General features: G+C 31.8%; 2 protein-coding genes across 2 annotated transcripts; both read left to right on the plus strand.

Moving 5' to 3' along the window:
- The first annotated feature begins 6,394 nt into the window (after window positions 1-6,394).
- On the plus strand, window positions 6,395-6,745 carry LOC139901982 (uncharacterized). Its single transcript, XM_071884641.1, has one exon. It carries the CDS (start codon window positions 6,395-6,397, stop codon window positions 6,743-6,745), a length of 351 nt encoding a protein of 116 aa, XP_071740742.1.
- A 15-nt stretch (window positions 6,746-6,760) lies between these two features.
- On the plus strand, window positions 6,761-7,333 carry LOC139901983 (uncharacterized). Its single transcript, XM_071884642.1, has one exon. It carries the CDS (start codon window positions 6,761-6,763, stop codon window positions 7,331-7,333), a length of 573 nt encoding a protein of 190 aa, XP_071740743.1.
- The last annotated feature ends 20,089 nt before the right edge of the window (window positions 7,334-27,422 follow it).

Consider the following 27,422-nt stretch of genomic DNA (forward strand, 5'->3'; position numbering starts at 1 on the left):
TTCTGTTTTTTCTATAAATAAAAGATATTTAATAAAACTTATATTTTTATAAATTAAAATAAAAATAAAGAAACTTATAAAACTTAAATATTTAACAAAATCTTAAAAAATACTTATATTTTTGTTTTTCTTTTTATATTTTTGAATAATTAAAACGTATTTTTACAAAAACGAATTTTAATAAAAGTTAACAAAAAATCTTTTTTTTTTATATTAGCGTTGCGCTTCCGGCGTTTAAGAGTGTCCCCGGCAGCGGCGCCAAAAATACTTGATGTTATGCGAGGTGTATATAAAATAGCTTATATTTTACTAGGAAAAACTATTAAATATGCTACAATTTTACACAAGATATTTATTTATTTATAGAATGGATATACTTAAACCTTGCTACAACACTTATAGGCAGTGTACCTAATCGTACAGTAGTGTAGTTTTTAGTAAGTCCGGTTCATTCCACAGGGAATCTTTTTTTAAACAAAGCTCAACGCTATATTAGTTTACTTTTATAAAAATACAAACATATATATAAGTAATATTATTATTATAAAGGGGGGTTTTTACCGTTTAATGACCGGTTTATCGATTTTAAAACTTTAGTCGCAGTTAAAACCTAATGTAAAATATAAAATAAATACAAGACTTAAATTAAAGCATAAAGTAAATAACGATAATGAAATTGCGAATAATAAAAGTGCGATAAAATAAAATTGCGATAAAAAGTACGATAATTAAAAATGCGATTAAATAACAATAAATAAAAGTGCGATAATTAGAAGTGCAATTAAATATAAAATAAAGGAAATTAAATATGAAATAAAAGAATTATGCTTATTTAAACTTCCGTAATCATGATGTTTGACGTGTTGATTTTAGTTTTATGCCCATGGGTTAATTGTCCTTTGTCCTGGATTATTTAATCTGTCCGTCTGGTTTTTGTCCATAACAGTCCATCAGTCATAAATATAAAGTGCGAGTGTCCTCGTCAAATTATTCTTATACCCGAAGTTAAATATTCCAACTAATTGGGGATTCGAATTGTAACAAGGTTTTAATACTTTGTTTAATGAATACACCAGGTTATCGACTGCGTGTAAACCAAGGTTTTACTACTTTGTTAACAATTACACCAATTACCCTTGAATGTAATTTCACCCCTGTTTTAATTATTCTAGTGGCTATTAATCCATTCCCGTGTCCGGTTAAATGAACGATTATTCGTACATATAAATACCCCGCCCATCGTGTCTGATCGAGTGTATATGGTAATTTATAGGGACGCCCAATTGTAAATCTTTATATTAATCATTAACAAACTTTCATTTAGTTAAACAAATATAAAGCCCATTAATAGCCCATAGTCTAATTTCCACAAGTGTCGTTCTTTTGTCCAAACCCCAATTATGGTACAAAGCCCAATTACCCAATTTTAGTAATTAGCCCAACATCATGATTACTTCATTTTAAATAAGCATAATAATAACTTAGCTACGAGACATTAATGTAAAAAGGTTGAACATAACTTACAATGATTAAAAATAGCGTAGCGTTACACGGACAGAATTTCGACTTACACCCTTACAACATTCGCTAACATACCCTTATTATTAGAATTAAAATTAAAATTAAAATATAAATTATAAATATATATATATTTTTTACGATATAGATAGAGAGATGGATGGATATATTGTAAATTTTGCGATCAGAATTCGTTTGCTTTTATAGGAATTTTTGACTTTTGGGGCTCCGCGACTCGCGGTGAAATCCTCTTCAAACTCCGCGAGTCGCGGAGGATGAATTTACAGCTCACACCCTTGGAGTCTTTCTCTGCCGACAGTTTTTAATATATATATAATATATATATAATTAATATAATTAATTATATATTATATTATATTTATATACATAGTTAACTTGTAATTTTTAGTCCGTTGCGTCGAGCGTTAAGAGTTGACTCTGGTCCCGGTTCCGGATTTTCGAACGTCCTTGCGTACAATTTAATATCTTGTACTTTGCGTTTTGAATCTTGTACTCTTGTAATTTCGAGACGTTTCTTATCAATAATTGGAACCTCTTTGATTGTCTTTTGTTCTTTTGAGCTTTTTGGTCGTTTGCGTCTTCAATTCGTCGAATCTGTCTTTTGTCTTCACCTTTTATTATTTAAATGAATATCACTTGTAAATAGAACAATTGCAACTAAAAGCTTGTCTTTCTTGAGGAATAATGCTATGAAATATATGTTCGTTTTTAGCATTATCAACCACAAGATTTTCATTTCCATTTTTCATAACCATCATCTCATATCAGACATTTCGCAAAAACTGCATAGAGATAAAAATCATTCATATGGTGAACACCTGGTAATCGACATTAACAAAACGCGTCTAGAATATCCCCATCATTCCGGGACTCTCATCGGACATGATAAAATCGAAGTACTAAAGCATCCGTAACCCGGATGGGGTTTGTTAGGCCCAATAGATCTATCTTTAGGATTTGCGTCAATTAGGGTTTCTGTTCCCTAATTCTTAGATTACCAAACTAAAAAGGGTGATATTCGATTTCGATAATCCAACCATAGAATGTAGTTTCGATTACTTGTGTCTATTTCGTAAAACATTTATAAAACAGCGCATGTATTCTCAGTCCCAAAATATATATTGCAAAAGCATTTAAAAAGGCAGTAATGAAACTCACAATACTGTATTTCGTAGCAATTATGCATATGACGGCACTGAACAAGCGCAGGGTTGGCCTCGAATTCACGAACCTATATTAGAATATATATATATATATATATATATATATATATATATATATATATATATATATATATATATATATATATATATATATATATATATGTTGGTCAATATATGTCTAACAATTTAGGTCAGGTCATAGTGTATCACAATCCTAATGCTCGAGATTATCATGCAAAAGTTAACAAAAGTCAATTTGACCCAAGATGATTTATAAAATCTATACATGTTTATTATATAACTTAAATAGGCATTTTATATATTTAAATATATTTATCAGATTTTATTAGAGCAAAAATAATACAAGTCATTTATTAATAAATAAAGATTTATGTTAAAATTTATATATGATAAAATATACATTTATATATCTTAAGTAATATAATTTATAAAGTTCACTTAATATCATAAAAATATAGTAGTATGTATTATTAATGTAATTATATTACGTGTGGTAAAAATATCTTTGTATCGCATATTTATTTGATAAAATAATATTGATAATAATAATAAGTAAAAGTTGTATTATTTTATAATAATAATAATTATTATTATTATTCTACCAACAATAATAACAATATTTATATTTACTAATGATGATATTAATTATGATAAAATGATAATCATGATAAATTTAAAATAACGATACTTTTTAATATTAATTGTAATAATAATAATATTTTATAAAAATAATGATTTTATTTAAAAATGGTAATTTTTAATTATAATAATACTAAAATGATAATAATAATGAAATTTTATAATAACAATGATATTTCTATTAAAAATGATAATTTTAATAAAAATGATAGTTTTAATATTAATGATACCTTTAATGATAAAAATAATAAAAACAATATTTTTATCAATATCTTACAATATTTTAATTTCATCATAATACTTATACTCATGATTTCTTAATCGATTCGATTAATAGCTTTTAGTCCTCTTTTATAACGCATTCATAATAATGATAATAATATTATTCATAATAATTAGATAATACTAATATTAGTTTTAATGATAATGATAATAATAATTATAATAATACTAATGATAATACTAATAATAATAATAATAATAATAATAATAATAATAATAATAATTATTATTATTATTATTATTATTATTAATAATCTTAATGATAATAACGATACTAATAACAATAACAGTTTTTAATGATAATACCATATAATAATAATAATAATAATAATAATAATAATAATAATAATAATAATAATAATAATAATAATAATTATTATTATTATTATTATTATTATTATTATTATTATAACGACGATAATAACGATGATAGTAATAATAATAATCATTTTAATAATAATACAAAAATTCAGTTGGCCATATCTTTTAATCCGTTCATCAAAATCACACGATTCCTAAATGAAAAGTTATTAATTTTTCGCCAGCTTTCCAACAACATGCATATCATATACCTTATCTCAGTAGCATATGTATTAAATTCATGATTTATCATAAACTATTTAACGACGAAAATAAACATTCAAGCATGCATAATCATATATACTCGAGCACTAGTCAGGGATACACTATCAAAATATAAAAGATAAGATATGAGTGCTCACGTATCAATATTGAGATTCAATATTGCAGGAAAGTACGTAGACGCAACGGAGATGATAAACACTAGATTGACCTCACGAGCATACCCCCAACAATACTCATAACCTCCTTAGCTATAACCCATAATTTCCTTAGCTCTATCCCGCTCATAAAACCCGTTTTGAAAACATGCGAGCAGAACCTCGTCGTAGTATTTTATGTATAATAATACTAATAATACTACTACTAATAATAATAATGAGATTAATAATAATAATAATCTTAATCTTAATAATAATATAAATAATAATAAATATATAGAGAGAGTTTGTGAGAATTAAGATAGGAAGAAAGAATGAATCAGAAAACAGCAAACGAGTTCGATTTATAGATGTTTCAGCAAACCACTCCCCATGCGATCGCATGGGGATTATGCTTGAGGGCCATTCGATCGCATGGACTCTCCAGCCAGCTCACATTCGTTTAACGTTTTCCTGCCGACGGTTTTTATTTAATATATAATATATATTTATTTAAATTATATAAATAATTATATATTATATAATATTCAGGTGTATAGTTGACTTGTAATTTTAGTTCCGATGACTTGTACGTTCGCTCTCAACTTACGTTCCAGTTCCAGTTTCTTGAACGTCCTTTCGTACGCTAAGAAAACTTGTACGTTACGTTACGCGACGTGTACCTTTATCAAAAATTAGACTTATTCAACGATGAATCATATTATAAGAAATGTAACTTATATATTGGAGGGTTGTGGTCATTAGCTTTTATAAATCGACGTCTCGTTATATAATAATATTATTTTAAATTAAAACGTTTTATGACTACGTTATTATTACATCTCGTTATATTGTAAAGTATATATATATTTTTTTAATCTCAAAATATAAGTTTGAAATATTTATTTAATAATATAATATTTAGTTTTTCAAAAGTAATTATATTTCAAGACTCATTTATAATAGTTTAAATGATAGAAAATATTATGTCATATTACGCTTACGTTTTTGAAACACAATATATTTTTTGTAATTTATAATATAAAGCTTTAATTAAGTTCTTCAAAATTCATTAACAAGGTATCTTATAAAACGTTTTGATAATAAAGTTTTCTCTAGAATGAAAACGTTTTAGTACTAAATCAAATAAATATGATAGCTTTTGTTTTCCAAAACTAATATATATTTAAGAATCATTTTGTTAAAAGGTTAAAATAATGGAAATCGTTATATCGTATTTGAAAAGTAAAATTTATATATAATAGGTTTCAAGTTTTTAAATTACTAAATATTGATGAAGCGTGAGATAAAGTCCAAAGGTTAAATGAACGTACGAAAACATTTTAAAGTAAAACGTCGATATTTATTTTCTAAGTTATCTATATCCCATAACTTTACTTTCATCTTAAATAATATTAAAGTTAAATAGTTGACGCATATAAATAGGACATCGAACAGGAACTACACTAACCATTGTCTAGTTCCCGTTAATTGACACTTTTATTCTTACTTGTAAATCACTTTACCAATAATTCCGAATATTGTTAAAAAGAACAGATTTCTTAAATCATAATGGACCTTACTACAGAGACCCGTAATCATATCACAATAAATCTGATAATTCAATTATTTGATATTATCTTTTAATTCTGCCGATAAATATATTAAACATATATCGAGGCAAATACGTTCATGTATAGTATTATACGTTTAATACTTTGTTAACATTTTCAAGTATATATATATATATATATATATATATATATATATATATATATATATATATATATATATATATATATATATATATATATATATATATATATATATATAATGGTTCGTGAATGGTCGGAATTTGGTCGAGGTTAAATGAATGTATGAACACAGTTTAAAATTTTTGAGATTCAACTTAACAACTTTGCTTATCGTGTCGGAATAATATAAAGGTAAAGTTTAAATTTGGTCAGAAATTTCCGGGTTGTCACACGTTTCGATGCTATCGGTCGGCCGACTTTTACAATATTGCAAAAAATGACTTTGGCTCTACGCCAATTGGCGTATGGAACTGCCGCCGACATGTTTGATGAATATTTAAAAATGAGTGAGCAAACCTCAATACTTTGTTTAGATAACTTTTGTAAATGTATTATTACATTATACAAAGAACGTTACATGAGATCTTCCAATGCATACGATGTTCAACGATTATATAGTAAACATGAGGAGAAACATGATTTTAAGGGTATGCTCGGGAGTATTGATTGTATGCATTGGGAGTGGAAGAATTGTCCAGTTGCTTTGAAGGGACAATACACTAGGGGTGATCATAAGAAACCTACCATTATGCTTGAAGCAGTTGCTTCGTATGACTTGTGGATTTAGCATGCATTTTTTGGAATGGCGGGTTCCAACAATGATATAAATGTTTTGAATCAATCATATGTTTTTGATAAACTTAAAAAAGGAACATCTCCACTAGCACCATTTGAGGTAAACGGTAATCAGTACACAAAAGGCTATTACCTAGCTGACGGTATATATCCTGACTGGGCTACTCTAGTCAAAGGTTTTGCGTGTCCGACAGATGATCCAAGGATTAAGTTTACTAGGTTTCAAGCAAGTGCCCGAAAGGATGTAAATAGGGCATTTGGGGTTCTTCAAGGTCGATTTCATATTTTAAGGTTAGCAGCACACACTATGTCGGTAAACAAGATGCGGAGAGTTATGGACTGTTGTATCATATTACATAATATGATTTTGGAAGATCAAGGATTTGCGTTAAGTGATTGGGAGGAAGAGTTCATTACTGAAGATATGGAGAATCGTCCAGAACGGATATCGAATAGAGGACGGGATCAAGACATTATCATCCGAGAAATAAGAGATAGGACGGTGCACGACCAACTAACCGATGATCTAGTTGAGCATATTTGGAACCTTCCGTCCGCATTCCGCACCATGAATGGTTAAATTTATGTAATAGTTAAATTTTATGTAATGGTTAAATTTTATGTAATGGTTAATTTTTATATGTTTTTAATTATATGTAATATGTAATATAATATAATTTGTATTCATAATAAAATAAAAAAGTAAAAGAAAAAATAAAACTGGTGGGACCTATTTGACACTAGAGGGGCGTCAAAGTTATTTTGGTGTCAAAGGCTGACACTGCCACGTCACAGGCAGATTGCACTTTTTGGCCAAAAAGTGAACAATCTGCCTGTGACGTCACAGGCAGGTTATTCATGGTCTTATAATCTCTTTGAAGAGTAATTGAATAATAGAAAAAAGTTTTTTCTTATGTAAGGAAACAAATACTAATATTTAATGCATATGAAGAACATGTTGATCACTTGTTTCAAAATGTAAAGTAAAAAAAATGTATATCACGTTGTTTATGACAATAAAAGATACAAATGTATTTAAACACCTTATGTGGGGGAAACATTGTTTATAAATTATAATAGCAATTTATGACAAAATAAATGAAAATCACATTATATTAAATCTTGGCCACCAAAACAAAATAATTAAGAGAAGTCCAAAAAGAGAATAATCAATCACTGGACCCCCATAATGGACGCAAACATGACAAATATTAACCTTGCAAAATAAACTAACTTGTGTTGGCACTTAACAATTAAACATTATCAGTTTATCGTTTTCATTGTTTTTGTGAAATTGATAAAGGATGGCGGGAAAACCAGTAATTGTGGTTGGTTATGACGAAAGTGCTCATAGCCAATATGCACTTGATTGGACTCTTCAACATTTCTTCACCAATCAATCCTCAAACACACTTTTCAAACTCATTGTTGTTCATGCGAAAGCCTCTCCTGTATCGGTTCTTGGGCTTGCTGGACCCGGTACATTAAATAAATTGCTTCGATTAGATCACGTTATAATACAATAAATATAATTTTATAATATATATAGTTCTTCAGGTTTATTTTCATTATTTATTGCTTAATTATATGGTCCGATTACTCTGAAAATTGGAATATAATTGTGTCATATACCAGCATAACCTATCACTATATACAGTGGCGATTCTAGGATCAAAAATCAATGGGGTCCTAAAATTTTATTTGATAACTTTTTCTTGCACAAAATATTGAATTTGGCGGGTCAAATCGGGTCCGGTCGGGTCGCGTTCAAAACACAAACATATCGTAAAATATAAGGTTATTCGTATTTTTTTCTATTGACATTATAACAACCATCATAAAATTGGATAATCCATTTCATGGCGTCTCCCATTAACCTACTTATTAGTCGGAGGTCCATTCAGAAGCAGTCTCTCTATCCATAGAACATTGAGAGAGAAACATAATCAAGAAAGTTGTCCCCGATGGAAAAAAATTCCGCTTCCGCCACTGCCCATACCCCACTTATGTGAGATTGCTGTTGACTATAGTAATTTACAAGAAAGATAATCAAGAAAGTTACTTGCTACAATGTTATTGTAATTGTTTAATGGATGGTATGGTTGATCAATGTTACTCTCTCCGTCCCTAATTTTGTAGTTCAATATTTTATTTTGGGATGTTCCAAATTAATTGTCCACTTTCACAAATAGAAAATAATAAGAAGATTAAGTTCTATTATGCCTTTAATATATGTAGATAGAAATAGAAAAAGAAAACGTAAAGGTAAAGTTGAAAAATAAATAAAAAGTATAACTTTTATGACATTTTCTTAAATTATATGTGTTTAATATATTCAATACTCATACTATAACTTATAAGTAGGCTAATTTCAAATACTTCATTAGTTCAAACTATCAAATTATAATCTCTAAAAATTTATGGGGTCCTATTATTATATTTAGTGGGGTCCTATACCGAAAAAAATATAATTTTGCGATAAATTTTGAAAAACTAGTGGTGTCACCGGACCCCGTTGCTTCCTTACTAAACTCGCCACTGACTATATATGTTGGTCGGTGGTAAGACATGTTTTTTCCTCGTAAGAGGTCACATTTTGAATTTCACGAGGTAATTTATTTGGGATGCTTATGAGGCTGCCTAACGGTATGAAGAGAGTCTAAGTTTGAAGTTGTAAGTTGAAGTTTGTCGTGGACAAAAAGGATGTGCCTTTCCGTCGTTAAAAAATTGTGTAGATCTTTGTAATATCATAAGCTTTTTATTCTTAGTGGAGATTAACTCGTCCTTTCTATATTTTAAATGCTTACTAAAGATTACATATTTGACCCGGTCTAAACCTTTATTGTCTCCTTCGTATGTCTACGTATGCCCAATAATGACACTTATGTACGATGATACTATTTATTTATATTTATAAAAAGTCTAATAATTAACTATGTTGATACAACAGTTCCTGATCAATTTACTTACGCGCATAAGCTTATAATGAGGCCCAGTTAAAAAGAACGAACTTGCAATTATCTTACGCCCATTTAAAAGAACTTGAGGATGGAGTCGAAATCATATATCCCCAAATGTGAAAATGACCCGTACGTTTTTGGAGTTTATAGGTTTTTTTTAGGTAAACCTTCCATTAAATATAATTAGCTCATACTTTGAGTTGTGATTCTAAATTCATCACTGGTATACGTTGAAAAATTTTTAAGTCTAAAATGCTTTATATAGTTGAATGAGCTTATGATTACTCCGTATTTAAGAAGTGTAATTTCTTAGTTTCTAACGTATCGCTTCATGTTTGGTACATATATGAACCTTCAGCAAGTTCGGAAGTATATTCACTTGTGGAGGTCGACTTAAAGAAAAGGTCTGACAGTGTGACTCAAAAGGTGAAAGAGGTTTGCAAGGCTAAATCAGTAAGTTCCATATTTATATGTTCAATCTTGGTCTCAGACATAGCTTATAAGCGAAAAAAGCATCTTCAAGCTATCAGTTGAAAGGAATAATCCAGCTGCCAGTCATTGGAACTCAAACTAAACGGGCATTTAGAACTAAAAAATCAACAAAATTTTTCATAAAATCTCAACCATTTAATCATCTCTTTGGTTTATGTGTCTAAAATGAATGATAAATACACAGGTGGAAGATGTACATGTTGTGATTCAAGACGGGGATCCTCGTATAGTTATTTGTGAAGCAGTTGATAAATACAACGCTTCTTTCTTGGTTGTTGGTAGCCATGGCTATGGAGCTTTGACAAGGTGACGTCTAGCGTTTTGCACAAACAATTTCGAATTTTAATTACTGGAGTATGATATGTATAGTAGTAGTGTTTACTACGTAATGTTTAAGGTAAGGGGGATGATTCTCACACACACTTTTTTGATCCTCACACACCTATTTTAACCTTTTATTCTTCTAATAATACTCAATTGGTGTGTGAGGATCAAAAAATTGTGTGTGAGAATCATCCCCCGGAAGGTAAGTAATGGATAATTGATACAAGTATATATATGACTTGTTATATATTGGTGGTTGTAGGGCTGTTTTGGGAAGTGTAAGTGACCATTGTTCGCATCATGCGAAGTGTTCGGTGATGATAGTGAAGGATCCAAAAGGTTAAGTTGCCGAAGGGATACGATGTATATTTCCACTTGTTGTTGTTAATCACATTTAATGCAATAACTCTATATCTTTTTTTTTTTTTTTTTTTTTTTTGAAATTTTTTTGAAATTTTTTTAATACGGAGTATGAATCATTACTATTTTTTACTTATATTAAACTTTTGATATTAACGGCGCCTCGAGCAAATAATTCGCCTATTGATCAAAATGTTCATTTTCATAAACAACTATAAGGATTCGCGTTCATAAAAATGTAATTGCCAAAATATCTTCGCAGGTCGCAAGCCCTATTACTTGCGACGTAGCGAATCCTGAATTTTCGGTGATGGCCGAGGAAATTCTAATCGTGAAATGGCATGTCCCAGACAACACGAGTCGCAAGGTTGCATGACAAATTGGAAACCTTGTGACTCGATTAATTGGGTGTTCTTACAGTTTAACTTATTCTGGCTAAGCAACATAAATACGATTTAAACATGATTCATAGGAATAATGATTCACATAAACACATAGTATTATAATTTAATAGAAAAACAACATAATGAGGTAAACATTGATTACAACACAAAGACAACACCAAGAAAAGACGAAGGTGATCTACAAGGGACAAGTTTATTTCCTATAATGGTAGGAGATACGGTATTCTAGGTATCCGTGCAGCGACCCTCAATCTCTAGGTATATTGATAGGTGAAAGCCATATGGGAAAGGCATGTTTTTGTCATGAAGAGCTTCATTCATGAGCTTAGCCATGATAAAGGCTATGTTGATGTGATTGTGCTCAAGTAAGCACCACAGCACTGCGCTTTTAGTGGTTGTCACGTTGCCATCCTTAAGAGATCGTCCAAGTATGTTGCTCCGAATGATGGGAATTGATATGCCAAAGTGTTGGAGCTATGATTTGGTCCTGAAGAGTTGTTCACTTGTTTGAAAGAGGGAAGAGAATGCTGTTGAGGACTAAAGATCTTATTTATCAATTCCGTACAATGAAAACCTATAGAAAGTGCGTCGATTACTCGTTGAGAAGTGAAATAGGTGGTTTTTGTCGATGGAACACCAAGGGCTCTGTCGGATACCTCTAGCATCCAATTGTAGGTGTTTTTAAATAACTGAAAGTCACTATTTTTGTCATCGTTGAGCAATAAAATTGGCATAGAATTGTTGTATGAGTGAGGGTAGATGTTTCGATTAATCATTAGAAAAGAGAAACATGATATCCCAATGAATTTATCTTTCAAACCAAAAAACTCATAGACATTCACCTATCTTCCATCGAATATCCTTCAAGATTTCATCGTTGCTTTAAGATGAAGTAAGTGAAGAAGAAGAATTTTTATTAATTAAACTTGGCCATGGGCGAAGTATGTTTAAATGCATTGAAAATAAGGGTAATTGGATGGTTTGGATGGTGGAGTCATTAAAGTTCCATTGAATGTTAACCAGTTGGTAGTTGAAACGACTTATGTTTGTATGTTAGCTTTCCAGTCGCATGGTCAAACCATTGCGATCCTTGTGACTTGCGATCCTTGCAGTTGATAAGGTGGGAAAATATATTATAAGGATAATATTTTCTGACATATTCAAGATTTGTTCGGATAACATTTTACCTCTTTAAAAAGAATGCCTTATTATTAGTTAACTTCACAAATCAAACCAACAAATTACTATATAAAAATGTCTGATTCGGATAGGTGATATCGGTGAAAAAGTCATGTTTTTACCCCTGATAATATGCCCTAAAATAATAAAGTTTCAAGCTTTATCGAAGAAATAAGCATTTATTTGCTTGATTTTGTAGATTCACCATCCTTATGGAACATTTGCCTATCGATGCATGCTATTCAGGCTGTGTAATGCACCAGCTACATTTCAGCGATGCATGGTAGCAATTTTCAACGACATGATCGAGCGTTGCATGGAAGTCTTCATGGACGACTTCTCAGTTTGCGGAAATACCTTTGCTTTTGCCTTTCTAACCTAGACAAGATGCTCACTCGGTGCAAAGAATAAAACCTCGTTCTAAATTGGGCTAAATGTCACTTCAGGGTCAAAGAAGGAATAGTTTTAATACACAAGATATCGAAATCAGGAATAGAAGTCGACAAGGCTAAAATTGAAACCATATCCAAACTTCCGAAGCCCATCACTGTGAAAGCTGTTCGGAGTTTCCTAGGACATGCCGGATTCTACCAACGCTTCATAAAAGACATTTGAAATACCATGTGCTATTAGAGGAGCACGATCAGATATAAAAGTAAGCTCTAACATACGATCACCCATACCAAAACTCGTTAAATGATCTCTTAGGTTGCCAAAAAATCATGACCAAACCTCATTTGTCTCGCCTTCACCAATTCCGTAAGCCAATGGCAAAATTCCGTTTTTTCCATCCATTGCAGCAACAAATTAAATTAGTCCCCAAGTACCCAGACTTCAAATGCGCACAATCAAAATGATTATCGGATGACAACATTGAACAAATGATCAAACCTGCTTGTTATATTAAAATAACAGTAAATTAAAGGTAACAAGCAAGACGTAAGAATTAACTTGTGTCTTGCGTCTTCTGAAATGAACGAGGCGCAAGACACTACACAAGGCACAAGACAAACCGGTTGCCCATATCCTCACGTATATCTTTTGGTTTATATTCTCGATTTGCAAACTTGAATGAATCCATAAGAGTACTACCCAACACCCTTTTGCTTGCATGTGATGCCCCGTACAAAACCATCATGTACGAATCATCAACAACAGGATCATTACAAGGTTAAGTACTATATGCGTTTTCAAAAAGAGTTTGTATTCAATAATAAAGTGATGTTTAAACCAACATCAAATGTTTTACAATCCAAAAGCATGCTTCACTAAGTAGAAGCAAATAATAAGTGTATGTGACCACAATGGTCGTTACAAGTCATAGTTCAAAAGTACAAAAGTTTGAATGCAAGGTAAAGTAGTTCATGCGATGACAACTCTAAGCAGCGGGTGTCTACAGCACGACTAGTACACAGCGGAAGCTAACCTCAAGCACCTGAGAAAAACATGCTTAAAAACATCAACACAAAGGTTGGTGAGCTATAGTTTAAGTATAACAGTAAGTAAGGTAGGCCACAAGATTTCAGTGCTACAAAGAGCGTTTCAAAACAGTATGATAAAGTATATGTTAACCGTGGGCACTTGGTAACTAACTTAACGTTTATACCCCCTGAAAGTACACTTGGTAAGTGCGTATGTCTACGAAGTATTAAACACTCGTTAAATGCTAGCGCTACTAGCCCGAGTGGGGATGTCAAACCCTATGGATCCATATCTAAGATTCGCGTTCACGGTTCAAAAACCAATGATTAAACGTTACCGAGCTAAAGGGAATGTTTATGCCGTTGTATAACCCACACATATATAAGTTTAAGTACTCGTGCCTAGTATGTAAAACATAAAATCCGCATGTATTCTCAGTTCCCAAAATAAGTTAAAGTAAAAAGGGAATGCTATAACTCACAATGATAATGTAGTCGTAAAGTCGGTTCAGAAAAGGTGTGCAAGTAAACGGTCCGAAAGTCCTCAACCTAAGTCAAATAGTACTAAGTCAGTAAATCGTCCAAAAGGTTTAAAAGTATGTAAATAAGGTCTTAAGGGTCATCATCATTCATCATTTAACAAAAGGTGTAAAGTAGGTTTCGTTCATGAAAGTAGTTTAAAACAAAGGCTGACTTCAGTCAGTCACCACGGCCTCTACCCTTACTGAATTAAGGTGAGACCAGTGGCCATGGCTCCGTCTATATGTCCCTTAAGTGTGGTAAAAATTCCAGAAGCAAACTCGTCTTTGTTTGACCGTGGCGACGGTCTAAGTGCGAGTAGGTCGTAAATTTCTGCACAACGTTAAAGGACATAGTGACGATCGGAGGGCCATAAATCCTAAACAGTAACTCGGATTAAGACGAGTACTATATGAAAAGTTATCTACTCAAAAATTTATATCTAAAATCATGGTCTCAGTAGCCCAGGTTGTAGTGACCCGAACTTTTCCATGTTTATATATATTAATTGAGATTGATATTTACATGATTAAATGTTTCCAACATGTTAAGCAATCAAACTTGTTAAGACTTGATTAATTGAAATATGTTTCATATAGACAATTGACCACCCAAGTTGACCGGTGATTCACGAACGTTAAAACTTGTAAAAACTATATGATGACATATATATGGATATATATATATAGTTAACATGATACTATGATAAGTAAACATATCATTAAGTATATTAACAATGAACTACATATGTAAAAACAAGACTACTAACTTAATGATTTTTAAACGAGACATATATGTAACGATTATCGTTGTAAAGACATTTAATGTATATATATCATATTAAGAGATATTCATATATGATAATATCATGATAATATAATAATTTAAAATCTCATTTGATATTATAAACATTGGGTTAACAACATTTAACAAGATCGTTAACCTAAAGGTTTCAAAACAACACTTACATGTAACGACTAACGATGACTTAACGACTCAGTTAAAATGTATATACATGTAGTGTTTTAATATGTATTTATACACTTTTGAAAGACTTCAATACACTTATAAAAATACTTCTACTTAACAAAAATGCTTACAATTACATCCTCGTTCAGTTTCATCAACAATTCTACTCGTATGCACCCGTATTCGTACTCGTACAATACACAGCTTTTAGATGTATGTACTATTGGTATATACACTCCAATGATCAGCTCTTAGCAGCCCATGTGAGTCACCTAACACATGTGGGAACCATCATTTGGCAACTAGCATGAAATATCTCATAAAATTACAAAAATATGAGTAATCATTCATGACTTATTTACATGAAAACAAAATTACATATCCTTTATATCTAATCCATACACCAACGACCAAAAACACCTACAAACACTTTCATTCTTCAATTTTCTTCATCTAATTGATCTCTCTCAAGTTCTATCTTCAAGTTCTAAGTGTTCTTCATAAATTCTACAAGTTCTAGTTACATAAAATCAAGAATACCTTCAAGTTTGCTAGCTCACTTCCAATCTTGTAAGGTGATCATCCAACCTCAAGAAATCTTTGTTTCTTACAGTAGGTTATCATTCTAATACAAGGTAATAATCATATTCAAACTTTGGTTCAATTTCTATAACTATAACAATCTTATTTCAAGTGATGATCTTACTTGAACTTGTTTTCGTGTCATGATTCTGCTTCAAGAACTTCGAGCCATCCAAGGATCCGTTGAAGCTAGATCCATTTTTCTCTTTTCCAGTAGGTTTATCCAAGGAACTTAAGGTAGTAATGATGTTCATAACATCATTCGATTCATACATATAAAGCTATCTTATTCGAAGGTTTAAACTTGTAATCACTAGAACATAGTTTAGTTAATTCTAAACTTGTTCGCAAACAAAAGTTAATCCTTCTAACTTGACTTTTAAAATCAACTAAACACATGTTCTATATCTATATGATATTCTAACTTAATGATTTAAAACCTGGAAACACGAAAAACACCGTAAAACCGGATTTACGCCGTCGTAGTAACACCGCGGGCTGTTTTGGGTTAGTTAATTAAAAACTATGATAAACTTTGATTTAAAAGTTTTTATTCTGAGAAAATGATTTTTATTATGAACATGAAACTATATCCAAAAATTATGGTTAAACTCAAAGTGGAAGTATTTTTTCTAAAATGGTCATCTAGACGTCGTTCTTTCGACTGAAATGACTACCTTTACAAAAACGACTTGTAACTTATTTTTCCGACTATAAACCTATAATTTTTCTGTTTAGATTCATAAAATAGAGTTCAATATGAAACCATAGCAATTTGATTCACTCAAAACGGATTTAAAATGAAGAAGTTATGGGTAAAACAAGATTGGATAATTTTTCTCATTTTAGCTACGTGAAAATTGGTAACAAATCTATTCCAACCATAACTTAATCAACTTGTATTGTATATTATGTAATCTTGAGATACCATAGAAACGTATACAATGTTTCGACCTATCATGTCGACACATCTATATATATTTCGGAACAACCATAGACACTCTATATGTGAATGTTGGAGTTAGCTATACAGGGTTGAGGTTGATTCCAAAATATATATAGTTTGAGTTGTGATCAATACTGAGATACGTATACACTGGGTCGTGGATTGATTCAAGATAATATTTATCGATTTATTTCTGTACATCTAACTGTGGACAACTAGTTGTAGGTTACTAACGAGGACAGCTGACTTAATAAACTTAAAACATCAAAATATATTAAAAGTGTTGTAAATATATTTTGAACATACTTTGATATATATGTATATATTGTTATAGGTTCGTGAATCAACCAGTGGCCAAGTCTTACTTCCCGACGAAGTAAAAATCTGTGAAAGTGAGTTATAGTCCCACTTTTAAAATCTAATATTTTTGGGATGAGAATACATGCAGGTTTTATAAATGATTTACAAAATAGACACAAGTACGTGAAACTACATTCTATGGTTGAATTATCGAAATCGAATATGCCCCTTTTTATTAAGTCTGGTAATCTAAGAATTAGGGAACAGATACCCTAATTGACGCGAATCCTAAAGATAGATCTATTGGGCTTAACAAACCCCATCCAAAGTACCGGATGCTTTAGTACTTCGAAATTTATATCATATCCGAAGGGTGTCCCGGAATGATGGGGATATTCTTATATATGCATCTTGTTAATGTCGGTTACCAGGTGTTCACCATATGAATGATTTTTATCTCTATGTATGGGATGTGTATTAAAATATGAAATCTTGTGGTCTATTATTATGATTTGATATATATAGGTTAAACCTATAACTCACCAACATTTTTGTTGACGTTTTAAGCATGTTTATTCTCAGGTGATTATTAAGAGCTTCCGCTGTCGCATACTTAAATAAGGACGAGATTTGGAGTCCATGCTTGTATGATATTGTGTAAAAACTGCATTCAAGAAACTTATTTTGTTGTAACATATTTGTATTGTAAACCATTATGTAATGGTCGTGTGTAAACAGGATATTTTAGATTATCATTTTTTGATAATCTACGTAAAGTTTTTTTAAACCTTTATTGATGAAATAAAGGTTATGGTTTGTTTTAAAATGAATGCAGTCTTTGAAAAACGTCTCATATAGAGGTCAAAACCTCGCAACGAAATCAATTAATATGGAACGTTTTTAATCAATAAGAACGGGACATTTCAGTTGGTATCCGAGCGTTGGTCTTAGAGAACCAGAATTTTGCATTAGTGTGTCTTATCGAGTTTGTTAGGATGCATTAGTGAGTCTGGACTTCGACCGTGTTTACTTGAAAAATGATTGCTTAACAAATTTTGTTGGAAACTATATATTTTTAACATGTGAATATTATGTGATATATTAATCTCTTAACGCGTTTGATATTATGTGATAGATGTCTACCTCTAGAAAAAGTCCCATTGACTCACCTAATAATAATGAAGAGTCAAATGTAAATTGGAATGATTCGTGGACTGATTCACAAGTTCCCGAAGAGGAACCGGAAGAAGAGTCGGAACCGGAAGAAGAATCGGAACCGGAAGAAGAATCGGAACCGGATGAAGAAATAGAACCGGTGGGGGAAATAATAAAATGGTTAAGTAAAAGAAAATCCTCAACCAACCGACCAAGGTTAATTATGGTCAATGGTATTTCCGCCAAGGAAGCAAAATATTGGGAGGATTACCAATTCTTCGATGAATCGGATTCCGAAGAGAATTCCGATGATGTTATAGAAATTACCCCAACTGAATTTAAAAAGGCAAAAGAAAATAATAAGGGAAAGGGCATAAAAATAGAGAAATCTAATTCCAACCCCGATGAACTTTATATGTATCGTCAACCCCCGAAGTCCTTAAGTTGTAACAATGACCCGGGAACCTCTAAACCACCAGGTTTTTCTAAACCAATGTGGAAAACGACGGCTCGTATTAGGGGAACATCATATATCCCTAGAAACTTGGCAAAACGAACCAAAACCGAAGAAGAAGAAACAAGCGAGTCGGAATAAGATAGTTGTATTCGTGTGGTGTAATATATGTTATATAGTGTGCTTATGCTTTATAATATATGTAAAAATTGCTTGTATTAATAAGTATTTTTTTTTATGAATCTAACTCTTGTCTATTTTACAATATAAAAACACAAAATGGATAGACAACCCAATATTTTAAGAGACCTACCCGGAGACATGATTGATGAAATCTTGTCTAGAGTCGGTCAGAATTCTTCGACACAACTATTTAAGGCGAGATCAGTTTGTAAGAAATTCGAAGAACGTTCCAAGAATGCCTTGGTTTGTAAAAGGCTTTCGTTCGAAAGATGGGGGATATCTGAAAGGATCCGAAACTAATCATCCGGACGTTGTCCATATTGATTACAAACGAATTACAATAGTTGATAACATTGCGAGGTACTTGCCCTCTATATGATACATCTTACAAACGTTGCATTTATTCTTAAAAGGCAATCTATAGTTACATCCAGAATTGACATAATTGCCTGACATTTCATAATATTCAAATGACATAAACCGCCATTTACTTAATAATAGTCTCTATGAACTTCAATGACTCGAATGCAACGCCTTATGATATAAGTCCTTAATAGCCTCAAGTAGTATCCTTAGTACGAGCTAATGCACAGCGGAAGACTTAATTCATACCTGAGAATAACATGCTTTAAAATGTCAACATAAAGTTGGTGAGATATAGGTTTAATGCCGGCAGCGATATATATATATATATATAGACCACAAGATTTCATATATAAACATTTTCATAAAAATATTCTAAGTGGTTGAGCACTTGGTAACCATACTTAACATTCAATCACGTCGCATATTCCCTTTAATATGAAATCTTACTACACCGTACCAAGTGTAGTCACAAAACGAAGTACTGTGCAACCGTTGAATACTGGTCGTCCAGTCCGGTTGGGGTTGTCAGGCCCGATAGATCTATCAACAGGATTCGCGTTTACAATACCGCTGTAAATATTAGTTACCAAGCTACAGGGAAGTATGCCAGTGGTACAACTCAACGTAGAATATATTTTTCAGTTACTTGTGTCCATAACGTAAATCATTTATAAAAACAGCGCATGTATTCTCAGCCCAAAAATATTTAGAGTTTAAAAGGGACTATATACTCACTTTCGTCTTGAAGATATATATATTTTGACTTGGTCTCCGGTTGATATCACGAACCTATCCATATATAATATATCAATACCTTTTCTTTTTAAACAAACGTCACATATATATACTTGTTATACTTTTAATACTTTTAATAATTCCTTAGTCCGTAGTTAGCAGTTCGATGTTAGTAATTCAATTTTAATGGTTCATTTTTAGATGTTTAATAAACCCCCAACGAAATAATAAAACCCCCATCGTATATGTATTGGTCGAGATTAATCTTGACCCACGGTACCGGTGTTGACAAATGACGTGTTGCGTACATAAAGTACCGGTGTTGTCAAATGACGTGTTGCGTACAATCATGGGATCTTATGATTAATCTTCTCGTGTTGTTTACGGGTAATCCTGAACCATATAAAATTGAATTATAAGTACATATATATAAAATATCATGTTATCTTAACAAGATGTGATTTATTTAATTTTTCCCAATTATTTTCGTGGCTAAACTAGTCTTGGATATCCGATTTTGTTTCGGTCATAGTTTCTTCGTTACAACTCCGTTTTCGTTGATTCAACTTGCCATCTCCTTGGATCGAGTCCCTCTTTAAGACTATGAATTGTAAATACCTTAGTTTGTATTCAAAATCACACGGCATAGGTGAAACTTTAGTGAAACTTATGAAGTTAAACATTTTTGTTACAAAAAATATCATTTAATGACCATTTTTCTAAAAATACTTATACTTTGAATTAAATCATGAAATTTTTATGTGTTAACATATTTATAGTAAAAATAATTTTTCCAGAGAATAAACTTCCAATTCAAAGTTTAAGATGGTTTTTAATTATCCAACTCAAAACAGCCCCCGGTTGCACTCCGACGTCGTAAAAATAGTTTTTAAGGTGTTCTTTGAAAAACCAAGTTATACCTTGTTAAATTAGTATATACTTAAGTTATATTACAGGTCTTGAAGTATTTTAAAAGTTAAGTTAGAAGGATCTATTTAGTTTGCAAACAAGTTTGAAAACTTTCAAACTATGTTCTTGTTGTTAAAATTGTATACCACAAAATATGATAGCTATATATATATGAATCGAATAAAGTTATGAACATAGTTACTACCTCAAGTTCCTTGGACAAGGTTGCTGTAAAAGAGGAGTAAAAAGCTAGAACCAAAAGGGTGATGGAATTGGATGAAAGATTGGAAGTAAGTTTGTGTTCTTGGAAGGATTTCTTGAAGTGTTTTTGTAAGGTTTTCTTATGAGGTTTAAGTGTTGTTTTTGAAGCTAAATGATGGGGAAAATTCTTAGAGATGATCAAGTATGAAGTTAAGAGTATTTTGAGAGAGAAATGGAAGTGTAAGTATGAGAAAATGGGGTGAAGAAATGGTGTGCATGCATAAAAACGTTTTTAGGTTATAAAGGAAAAAAAATACCTAACTTTGTTTTCTTGCTAAATAATTCATTCTACTTGACAAATGGTTGGTTCCACATGTTTCTTAATCATTTAAGGCTGCTAAGGAGCAGATTTTTATTGGTATATACCAATAGTAAATACATCTAGAAGCTGCGTATGATACGGGTACATATACCCTAGGTATACGTATAGAAATCTTTGAGAAAACGGAACGAGGATTCAAATATAGCTATCTTTTGTAAATATACTTATATTGTTTTATGTATTTAAGTCTTTAAAAGTGATTAAATACATTACTTATACGATATATGTATAAACATTATAGGTCATAAGTATTTAAGTCAAATAACGTTACGTATGGTTATCGTTTTGAAAACTTAAGTTAGTAGTTTCAAAATATACTTATAACTTATTGTTATTAATACAAAATGAGATATTAAAACATTCTTAGATCAAGTTAAATATGTATATATACATATATATACACAAACGTATAATTATCATATATTGTATAGTTCGTGATATCATCGGTCAAACTAGACGGTCAAACGTTGTGTAAAACTCTTTTCGAAAACATAAGTCTCAACAATTTGGATTACTTATCATGTTGGTAAGGTTTAATTTATGTAAATATTAATCTTATAAGTATAGAACGATCGAAAAAGTGCGGGTCAACTTTAGGGTTTTTGCTTATCGTGTCGGAACCATATAGAGATTAGAGTTTAAATTTGGTCGAAAATTTCCGGGTCGTTACAGTACCCACCCGTTAAAGAAATTTCGTCCTCGAAATTTGGTAGAGGTTGTCATAAATAACAATAGGAATGTTTTCATGACGAATATGAGGTAATAATGAAATTTTATCATTATTGAAAGATTTAGATAAAACGATTCGGTTATGTGAGACGCACGAGCGAAGCTATCACAAAAGAGTGAAATGAGTAAATATAGAATTGTTGTAACCGATGACGTGATTAGGATTGATTTCCGGAATTTATGGAAAATCTTACGTAATAAGATTTGGTTCTTTGGCGATCAAGATCTTCTTTGATTTAGTGCGGCGATCTGTTTCGATTTCTTTGTCGAATATTTTGCTATAAATCCATTTCCTTCTCTTCCTTATTTCCACAACTCACATCTTCTATCCTTTCTCCTTCAACTCATACCTTAAAGTATTCTTTTAAATGCTCCATCCCGTTCTAATTCTTGTTATACTTCTAACTTTCATATCTTTCATTCTTCTCTTTCATTTATCGCCAGAAGAATCTATTTACTTCTATCCTTTCCTCGGAATTATAATATTTTTAATTCTCCCGTGTCTTTACGTTGCAATACGTATTGATATACACGGTTTGTAAATCCTGGGTGATTTTCGGCCTTTGTATTCTTCATTATTTTTCAAAGCTTCATACTTTCGTTTTCTCTTCCTGACTTCGAGTCAAGCGAGTAATGGTCCGGAATTTGTAGATATGAGATTCGAAATGAGTATAGCTAATGCTCTAAGAAAGAAATGGTAATAGGACAAATTTTGATTTGTCAAATTACCAGAATACCCCGGAAAAGATAGAACTGTCAGGATGACATGTTCCTATTATGTTTGAGAATTGGATAGAATGTAAGAGCCGTGTAACATGGCACATGATGATGGTACTGTGAATCATCACATTTCATTAGAAACTTAACATGACTTACTGTAATATAATGAAGTTGATCAAGTTTCATTATATTATACTAATTCATGCATCAGTTCCCAACACTGCTTCAGAACATTCCTATTTTAAACTTGAAGGTTTTAGAACTTAGAAACTAACACAGTTTCTTTTATGTTGTAACGCAGATATTACGGAGAGATAAATATTCTCAGATAAGAATAGTTGTGAAAATATTTCCAGAAATATGGAGAATATGTATAACGGAAGATATGAAGATATCTTATAATATCTAGGATAAGATGATGATGAAGAATATCATCGGGAAAGGTTTAGGATAAGGGGTAGGGTTTTTACTAATGGTTTCAGCAGGCACTGAATCGTTTGAATCCTTTGAAAGCAGATTCAGTTCTTGTGATTTATCTACATCCTCCTTCATACTTTGCTCAATCCGTTTTCCAGTTCCAACTCTCCTCTTTTTCTAAGCTTTACCAACACAATGTACTTCATCATTAAACTTTTGACTGTTAAAGTCGTTTACAGTTTTTGCTGCTTCTTCAGCATTTCAAGAACTACTTCATAGTCCAGGATTTTTTTTCAGAACTTCACATTCGAAATATGTAATTCTTAGGGATAGTCGTTCTCGGTATAACTGGGAGAATTTCTACGAGATTTTCAAAATACTGATTGCGGATCTCGCCAAAGAGATAACGAGTTGCTGGTACGTCTGCTGATGATGTTGTGAAAAAGGTTCTCCGGTAACAACGGCGAAAGGACAAAGTATAAATATCGAGATTATAATAGGAGTAGTCTCACTGAGAAGTCGAAGTGGAGCTGTGACAAAATTAGCTTCTTGAAAAGGAATCGTATGATTGTTTTTGATAATGAATGATAAGGAATTCGACGCGGATACGTTTTAACTATAACTTCGGTTTCGAAAATTTTTCAGGTGCATCACTGTATGCATAAATCTTTCTTCCGTAAACGAGGTGCGGCTGGTTCAACTTCTCGATCGAGGTGTTTTCAAGAATCATGAAAAGATTTGAATGAGGATTATAATTGTCGAAGTACAAATGAGGTTTAGGATGAAATCAAGTGGCAAACTTGAAGAATTATTTAGTTTCATATGTTATAATCAATATTTTAATTTAATTCATTTTAATTGTCCAAAGTTAGCAGTCCAATAGTCCGATGGTTCAATGATTCATATATAATTTAATATATAATATTCGAATTAAATAATACGTATCGTGACCCGTATACCGGTCTCGGTGTCGATCACAACTCAAAGTATATATATATTTTGAAATCAACTCCGACCCTGTATAGCCAACTCCTGCCTTCACATATAGAGTGTCTACGGTTGTTCCGAAATATATATATAGATGGGTCGATATGATAAGTCGAAACCTTGCATACGTGTCCCGTTATTTAAAGTGCGTAAAAGTAAATAACAGAAATTAAATGATGATAAATAAAATTGCAAGAATGTAAATTGTGATAAATTAAATGTTAATCAGTTAACTGGGAACAGTTAGCCGGAACAGTTAGCGTGAAATCCTATCACAATTTCAATTAATTAATTCGTTTGTTTCTAACACTTTTTATTTTTGTCCAATGTTTTCTTCATTATGCCACTTGTTGGATTCTGATAGATCAAAATCTAAATATGAAATTTGAATAGAAATGGTTATTCTGTGGTGAACGGATACGTATATCGGTAGTTGTAAGTAGGATAGTAAATGACCGTTGAATCAGATTTAGAGAATGTACAACGTAACTTATTAATGTGAATTCTAAATATTCCTCGGGTACTACCCACCCGTTAAAATATTTTCATCATTAACAGTTTGTACGAAAGAATTTTTAATTACAATCTTTATAAAAATATACTTGCATATATATTTTCTTCAGATGTAATCATAGATTCAATGAGTCAATGAAGTATTAAACTCATTTGATTTATCGTTAATACTAGATTACATAACTTCTAAAGCATTAGAGATTACATAATCACCAGGTCGAACGAAGATAAATGAGGTAAAACGATACGTAAAGCGAAGATAATCGATGTAGAACGATATATAGAACGAAGATCATACTCGAAGTTCCGATGAGGTTTTTGAGGTATGTGATGTTGATATCCGAGATACAGTTTGTGATGTTGAGATTTTGGGGGTGACAAAAGTACTGTCGGCGTTGTTGATAGTGATACAGATTATGCTGCTGGTGCTGCTGCTGGTGTTTGTAACCTTCGCACCGTATTTTCTAAAGCCACTACCCGAGCGCGAAGCTCGTTGACTTCTTCTATTATACCGGGATGATTGACAGTTGGAACGAGCGAATGAACAAGATTCGAAATATGGGATAGTATGTAATCATGACGAGATACTCTAGAAATGAGCGAGAAAATGGTGTTTCGAATAGGTTCGCGGTAAGTGCTTCAGGTTCATCGTTAAGAGGACAATTTGGTGGATGGAATGGATCACCTTCTTCTTGTCTCCAGAGATTTAGTATATTACGAACCCATCCCCAATTCATCCAAAATAGATGATGGGAAATTGGTTGATCCATTCCGGTGACGCTGTTCTCGGAGCTCGAATGGAAATCCATATCGGCGTAGCTATCGAAGTCGGAGGAATTCGAACTGGATGAAGAATCCATCTTGTATAGTCGGAGAAATGAATTTTTGGTTTGGAATAGATTATAGGAGTTGGGTTTGGTACTCTTCAATACATAATTTACATATGTATATATAATATCAAAATCCCATGAATTACAGAGAATCTTTGAAATACGTCAGGCAATGTCTATAGTAACAGATACGCTAAGATATGAATTTTGTCTATACACTATCGATGCACTAAATGCAGTAAGACGTGTCTAGACTTAAGAATGATAAGCAGGCAGTTCCCTAAGGATGATAAGCAGATGATTTCCGACTAGGATTGATAAGCAAAACTTTTGACAGGCAGACACGGTCAAAGTCCAGACTCACTTAATGTATCCTAACAACTACTAGTTAGACACACTAATGCAAAGCCTGGTTCGCTAAGACCAACGCTCTGATACCAACTGAAAGGATCCGAAACTAATCATCCGGACGTTGTCCATATTGATTACAAACGAATTACAATAGTTGATAACATTGCGAGGTACTTGCCCTCTATATGATACATCTTACAAACGTTGCATTTATTCTTAAAAGGCAATCTATAGTTACATCCAGAATTGACATAATTGCCTGACATTTCATAATATTCAAATGATATAAACCGCCATTTACTTAATAATAGTCTCTATGAACTTCAATGACTCGAATGCAACGCCTTATGATATAAGTCCTTAATAGCCTCAAGTAGTATCCTTAGTACGAGCTAATGCACAGCGGAAGACTTAATTCATACCTGAGAATAACATGCTTTAAAATGTCAACATAAAGTTGGTGAGATATAGGTTTAATGCCGGCAGCGATATATATATATATATAGACCACAAGATTTCATATATAAACATTTTCATAAAAATATTCTAAGTGGTTGAGCACTTGGTAACCATACTTAACATTCAATCACGTCGCATATTCCCTTTAATATGAAATCTTACTACACCGTACCAAGTGTAGTCACAAAACGAAGTACTGTGCAACCGTTGAATACTGGTCGTCCAGTCCGGTTGGGGTTGTCAGGCCCGATAGATCTATCAACAGGATTCGCGTTTACAATACCGCTGTAAATATTAGTTACCAAGCTACAGGGAAGTATGCCAGTGGTACAACTCAACGTAGAATATATTTTTCAGTTACTTGTGTCCATAACGTAAATCATTTATAAAAACAGCGCATGTATTCTCAGCCCAAAAATATTTAGAGTTTAAAAGGGACTATATACTCACTTTCGTCTTGAAGATATATATATTTTGACTTGGTCTCCGGTTGATATCACGAACCTATCCATATATAATATATCAATACCTTTTCTTTTTAAACAAACGTCACATATATATACTTGTTATACTTTTAATACTTTTAATAATTCCTTAGTCCGTAGTTAGCAGTTCGATGTTAGTAATTCAATTTTAATGGTTCATTTTTAGATGTTTAATAAACCCCCAACGAAATAATAAAACCCCCATCGTATATGTATTGGTCGAGATTAATCTTGACCCACGGTACCGGTGTTGTCAAATGACGTGTTGCGTACATAAAGTACCGGTGTTGTCAAATGACGTGTTGCGTACAATCATGGGATCTTATGATTAATCTTC

The sequence above is a fragment of the Rutidosis leptorrhynchoides genome, chromosome 3, assembly GCF_046630445.1.
Source record: "Rutidosis leptorrhynchoides isolate AG116_Rl617_1_P2 chromosome 3, CSIRO_AGI_Rlap_v1, whole genome shotgun sequence".
NCBI lineage: Eukaryota > Viridiplantae > Streptophyta > Magnoliopsida > Asterales > Asteraceae > Rutidosis > Rutidosis leptorrhynchoides.